The sequence below is a fragment of the Sinocyclocheilus rhinocerous genome, unplaced genomic scaffold (assembly GCF_001515625.1).
Source record: "Sinocyclocheilus rhinocerous isolate Xijiao unplaced genomic scaffold, SAMN03320098_v1.1 scaffold2733, whole genome shotgun sequence".
Lineage (NCBI taxonomy): Eukaryota > Metazoa > Chordata > Actinopteri > Cypriniformes > Cyprinidae > Sinocyclocheilus > Sinocyclocheilus rhinocerous.
Window position 1 is genome coordinate 63,441 of NW_015650021.1, and position 6,746 is coordinate 70,186.

At 41.8% G+C, this 6,746-nt stretch overlaps 1 protein-coding gene across 1 annotated transcript in view; it reads right to left on the reverse strand.

Annotated features, from left to right (window-relative positions):
* klhdc3 (kelch domain containing 3) overlaps positions 1–6,746 on the reverse strand; it is a 25,915-nt gene that overhangs the window by 2,668 nt on the left and 16,501 nt on the right. Inside the window, exons 8-9 of the mRNA XM_016516392.1 lie at positions 1,124–1,197; positions 171–249 (exon numbers count right to left, since the gene is read on the reverse strand). Coding sequence (XP_016371878.1) covers positions 171–249; positions 1,124–1,197 — 153 coding nt within the window. The remainder of the gene's footprint in view (positions 1–170; positions 250–1,123; positions 1,198–6,746) is intronic.

A 6,746-nucleotide genomic window follows, 5' to 3' on the forward strand; every position in this document is an offset into this window, starting at 1 on the left:
GTGTGTGTGTGAGAGAGAGAGTGTGTGTGTGAGAGAGAGAGTGTGTGTGTGTGTGTGTGTGTGTGAGAGAGAGAGTGTGTGTGTGTGTGTGTGTGTGTGAGAGAGAGAGTGTGTGTGTGAGAGAGAGAGTGTGTGTGTGCGTGTGTGTGTATGGAGGTTCTGACTCTCACCTGATGTCATGAGGGAGTCCCGACTGCTCCAGACTGTACTGAATAACTGCTAGCTTGCATAATGTCTTCAGATTAGGACCTTAAAAACACAGAAGCACACATACTGTTATCACACTTCTAGCTGTAGATAATCTGCTCGAGCAGTTGGTTAGAGTGAGCGGTCAGTGGGTCTGGAGCGGATGGGCTTCCGCTGGTGTGAGTCCTGAGCCGCAGGAGTCTGAAGCGCTTCCCTGCTCTATTCTTCACCTGCTCCCGCGGAGCTGCTCTGGACGCTGCCAAAGGAAGGGCCTTTATTTGGTGCCGGATGCGCCTCGCCTCGCCGTCTGCCTCAGAGACAGAGAGAGGATCTGCCAACTCACCGCATCACCGACCGACCGCAAGTCACTCCAGCCATGACAATATCATTTACCATAAAACACGGAGATCGACAAATGCTGGATGAATAAATGAAGAGTAGGGCTGTACACTGTTTTAAACGGCGATGCGGACGAGTGTGTGTGAGTTAAAGCACTGCTGTGTAAATGTGCTAATTATTGTAATTAATAAACTATTAAGTTGTTAAAGTTAAATGTCTAAATTAGACATGCTTTTTGATTATAAATGAATTAAACTGAATAAAACCATTAAATTTAATTGAATAAAACCATTAAAATGGAATCCACAGAATTTCAGAAAAATAAAACTGTAATTTTTTTTTCATGTTTAATAAATTGTTGTTAAATTGTGTAAGTTTCATAATTCCAAATGATTACATGCTTTTTGATTACTAAAATGTCATTTAACCATTAAAATGGAGACAGAATTTGGGAAAAAATAAAACTTGTCATGTCATGCACTTCTTATTTTAGCTTCTGTAATGTAAGGGTTAATCCACGGCCACTATTCAGCTGATGACTATAAGCATTCATTATGATAATGAGGCAGTGACATCACACTGAGACGGTCAGACTCACTGAAGTCCAGGAGGTACAGGTCCGAATGGTCCATGAGGTTAAACTCATCGCCCATCCCCTGCTCCGGACACGGACTGAAACACAAGAGCACAACAATCCCGTAACACTTCTGCATCAAACGCCGTGACTGCACGACACATTTATCTCTAAATTCTCAGTTCTATTATTTTAGAAAACAGAATAGGAGCAAGAGTGTCTTCAGTAGAGCTGCTTATTGAGCTGAACTGGTTTCATAATGAATGAAGTTCACAGTTATTGAACTGAACCGACTGGAGCTGCATGATGTTGCAGAATTTTGGACTCATTTTTGAAGTTTGCATCATTGATTCTCTTACTTTCCTGTTTGTTAGTGTAAAGCTGCTTTTAAAAGTGCTAGAGAAATAAAGGTGATGACTTCTTTTTTCCAAACAAAGCTGTTGAATCAAATGAAAATTTGTTCAGAGATCGCAGGGCAGCCACTTGAAAGGGTATATGAATTATCTTATCATAAGAACATCTTAAGGCTGGCCAATAATATAGTTTCTGAAGTTTCTTCATCATCTTCATCATCACCATCTTCATCTTCACCTTCACCATCATCATCATCACCATCTTCATCATCTTCACCACCATCATAATCATCTTCACCATCATCATCACCATCATTATCATCACCATCACCATCTTCATCATCACCACACAGAATTTCTTTTAAAGATATCCGCTTTACGTGCTCATTTGTAGTTACTTTAAGGTATTTTTAAAATATTTTTTATTACCTCGTATGCCCAAAACTGCAATTTTTCACACAAAAAAACAAAACATTTTTAACATCTTGTTGCAACATTTTACAAAAATCAAGATTGAATATATTTGGTCAAAATCCCATGTTATAAAAGATGAAGTTCTATGCAAGCTATTAAAGACAATATTGGCTGATTAGACGGCAATGCTGACCTAAAATGCTAAATGTTTGTCCTCACTCTCTCTCTTCAGCGTTCCCAAATCTCTGACCTCAAATACATAAACTATTAACCTTTTTAGACATAGCTTTTGAAGTAAAGAGTAAAGAAAATACTATACAAAACTTATTGAAACAACCAGGGGCCAGTTGCATAAACTTAGCAAGAGGTAATCAGTCTTACTTTTCCAATACAAATAAAACCAAACTAACTTTTCATAACTGAATTAAAAAAGTTATGACCAGTCTTGAAGAAGAAAAAAATGAGATGACTAACTTTTTAAGACTAGTCTACACAGTTTATGCAACCGGCCCCAGTTGTTTATTTACAATTGTAAGACCCCCCCCATTAAACCACTTTCTCACTGGATCTAAGCAAATCTCACAGGTGACATATTTTGATCTCAAAAAGTGAGTTGTCACTGAAAGCTGAGGAGTCTGCATCTATGGAATCGGTGGTTTGGGTCTCAGGAGGCCAGCTGTGGAGCTCATTACCCCCCCGACCCCCCGGGAGGTCAGCAGCCCGGATTACACGAGACCTTTATCAGACCCGCCGGCCGGTACATTAACGTACGCACGCTCCTATTTATTTACCTTCATCGATGGCGCGCTGCTCAGAGTTAATGAATCGTGCCCTGTGAACCCTGAGAACAGCACGCTATCACAACAAACACAAACCACAGACTCACAGAGACACCAGAGCATCACAGAAGAAAGATTTCAGGACGACACGCTCACAGCTTTCACTGCGCTTCATTAATGCTGAACCTCCAGCAGAACAAATGTAGACTCATTCATACAACAACAAAATCAATACATCAATACGAGTCCATAATCCATAATAACTCTTCCTCCAGTGAAAAAGTGCATCTGCTGTTGTCTCTCACATCAAAATCCAGCCACATATTAGTTTAGAGCTGTTTAAACTGTGCTTGATCTGTGCAGATTTCTCTCCTGATTCACACCAGAACACTTTTTCACTGGAGGAAGCGTTATGGATTATAGACTCTATGGTATTTTAGTTAAAAACATCTTAATGCGAGAGAAATCTGCACAGATCAAGCACTGTTTAAACAGCTCTAAACACATATGTGGCTGGATTTTGATGTGAGAGACAACAGGAGATGCACTTTTTCACTGGAGGAAGCGTTATTATGGATTATAGACTCATATTTGAGTTAAAAATGTCTTAATGCTGGATTTGTTTCAGCTTTTGTCTTCTCCAGATGTTAACTGATGGACTGGAGTGCTGTGGATTACTTGCGGATTATTGTGATGTTTTTATCAGCTGTTTGGACTCTCATTCTGACGGCACCCATTCACTGCAGAGCATCCATTGCTGAGACACTGATGCAATGCTACATTTCTACAAACCTGTTTGATTGTTATTTTCCTCTCTGTGGAGCTGCTTTGAATTAATCTGTATTGTATGAAGTGCTATAGAAATAAAGGTGACTGGACAGATTGAGTCTCGGTATGTTGAGTTCTGCTGGTTTCCAGTAGCAGAAATGACTGAATGATCACAGACTGACAGCAGCCGGATGATAAAGACAGCGAGCGGCTCTGATCCGCTCCGAACCCTCTCAGAGAGACGGACAGAAACAGACAGACCGATAGACGGGTCAGCGGTGAGACAGCGATGTGACCAGAGCGCCTGACGGTGTGAAAGTGTTTTGTGAGTTTATGAGGTTTCCTGGTGTTTGACGGCTCATTTGTGTTACATGATCAGCAGAGTATCATTGAGGAGCTTCCTCCCCCTGCACACACACACACACACACACTCCCCCGCTGCCCTATGAAAACACACTCACTGTTGGACGTAACACCACTGGGAATGTCACTGGAATCCTCTAAAGCTTCTCTGGCTACAATCACCTCATTAGCCTGAGCGTCACCTTCTTAAAAGGTCACTAATGAAGAAATGAAAGCCCGTTTGATTTGTTTGGCCGTCCAAACCCACCGAGAGGGAGACACTGTTTCTCCACAGAAACCTTCAAACTTCCTTCACAGCAGGATCTCACACACACACACACACGGTAATGCGCTCCTGGTTCTGACAGGGAACTAATGTGCGTTGTGTTTCCTCTTCCTCTTTCCTGATGAGCCAGCGACGGTCAGGAACTCATCGTGCGCTATGACTTCCTGTGGAGTGGCTTATCTGCGGCGCACAGGCGCATTATGATGCCTCGTCGGTAGAAAACATCAGTGCTAAACAGCCAATAGAAACATTCAGTGGGCAATAACCTGACTGAGTGCCAAATAAGACCCAATACAGTGATCGGTGAGGAAGATCATGAGATTGAATCTGGATCGGAGTCTCAGGTCTGGATATCAGAGAGCGGGTTCGAGCAGCGGTTAATAACGCCTGAGAGACGCTGACGGAATCTGGGTTTAAATATAGACGCAGCAGAATCCAGCTGATATCGGCCCGTGTGAAAACAACAATCAGCACAAATTATCAGAGAAATGCCCTTATCTCTCGGCTGTAAACAAGGGAACTGGGAAAACTACGGATGTTTGGGGCCTCTGAGGTGACTGGCTTTTGTATGAAACGCAGAAAGTGAGTTTTGGATGGATGGACTGGGTTACGCTCTCAAATAACCCAGATGAGAAACATTGTTCTGACATCTACAAATCACAGACGTTTGTCTGCCGGTCTGATTGAGACTAGTAGAGAGATGTTCAGTTCTGTTATGTTATCATCATTATATGAACTTTCAGGAGTGATTTTGCTTGTGGAGCGGGGTTGTTACTCTTTTCTGTTGTCTGGTGTAGTCTGGTTCCTCCCAAGATTTCTCCTTTCTCCATTTCTGTCACCTGATGGAGTTTGGGTTCCTTTCCACCGTCACCTTTGGCTTGATTAGTTGGGTTTAAAACTTAACGCTTAATATTCAGTAATATTATCAATACGACTGCACTGACACCATCATACGAGAACAAAACTTCACAGCTGTGTTATAGCTGAATCGAATTTGTTTGCATCATTGATTCTGATAGGTACTGTGGAGCATGATTATGGACAGATTTATAGACAAACAGTAAAATTTTAAAATCAATTCTATATTTAACTGGCAGCCAATGCAATGAGATCAAAACTGGTGTGATAGACTGGAGTGATATTTGCGCATCCCATAAAGAAGCCGAGCCGCTGCATTCTGAACCAGCTGCAGACGTGAAACACAAGACTGAGGAGCACTGATATACAACGAGTTACAGTAATCCAAACGAGATGTTACAAAAGCATGCATAACCTTTTCAAACTTTCAAACAAAGAGACAAAAATGGCTTCACCTTCGTCAGAACCACAGTACTTATCCGCTTATCAAATTTAAGATTATTATCAAACCAAACATCCAAGTTTCTGGCACGTGTAGTGCTGAATTGAGTAAGAAATTCAGATTTGAAATCATGTACACAGTGCTCATTTGAGCCAAACAAAATAAATTCATTCTCATTAATGAATTCTCACTCATTAAGGCTTTAGAAATTACTTGCAAGCCAAAGTTTTAGTCTAAAATATGCTTTAGGGCCTGCTTGCAATCGCGCTTCAAGGGGATATAGATTTGTGTGTCACCTGCATACAGATGAAAAGAGACCCTATATGCGTTAAATATAGATCCTAGAGGAAGCCTATAAAGGGAAAACAGTACCGGACCAAGAATCGAGCCCTGGGGAACACCAGACTTTAAATATATTTCAGATGAAGATTGGCTTCCAATACTAACAACATGCCTCCTATTAGTGAGATATTCCTGCATTAAACACTCAAAATAGGAGTGAGATCCGGATTAAGCGTAGTGTGACGCGGCCGACCGATGGACAGCTAAACCTCAGTCACACATTCATCATGGAGAATCATAATACTGGCATTTCGTCAGCACGGAACACACTTCAGATTCACAGAGACTCACAGGGGAGCGATGAAGACGATCTGAACGTGACAGGCGGCTCAGAATCGATGGATCACTTTGAGATCGTCTGTCACATGTTGCTGAGATGCGTGAGAGCGTCTGCAGATCGTCTTAAGTGCGTTTCATCTAGCCAGCGACGATTTAAGCTGAAACTCTGTACGACTGACTACAGCCGTCTACAAACACACACTGCAGGAGGCACACACACACAAGAGGAAACACTCCTTATTTGTTTTGTGATGCTAGTGACCAGTTTGTACAATAACATTCAATGCTTTGAATGACCTGAACTAATATTGGTGTCAGACGTGTGTGTGAGTTTGCATGTGTGTGTGAGAGAGAGAGAGAGAGAGTGTGTGTGTGTACTTGTTTATGCTACATTGTGAGGACCAAATGTCCCCACAAGGATAGTAAAACCTTAAATTTTTGATGAGGGAAATTTTTTTTACAAATAGTAAATGATGTTTATCTGAAAGTGTAACAATGCAAGGGTTAGGGGTTGGGTTAGGGGATAGAAAATATCGTTTGGTCAGTATAAAATTAATAGAAGTCTATGGAAATTCCCCACAATTCACAGAAACAAACGTGTGTGTGTGTGTGTGAGAGTGTGTGTGAATGAGCGTGTGTGTGAGTGAGTGTGTGTGTGTGTGTGTGTGTGTGTGTAAGGGAGTGAGTGTGAGTGAGTGAGCGTGTGAGTGTGAGTAATGAGTGAGCGTGTGTGAGTGAGTGAGTGTGAGTAAGTGAGTGTGAGTGTGTGAGTGAGTAATGAGTG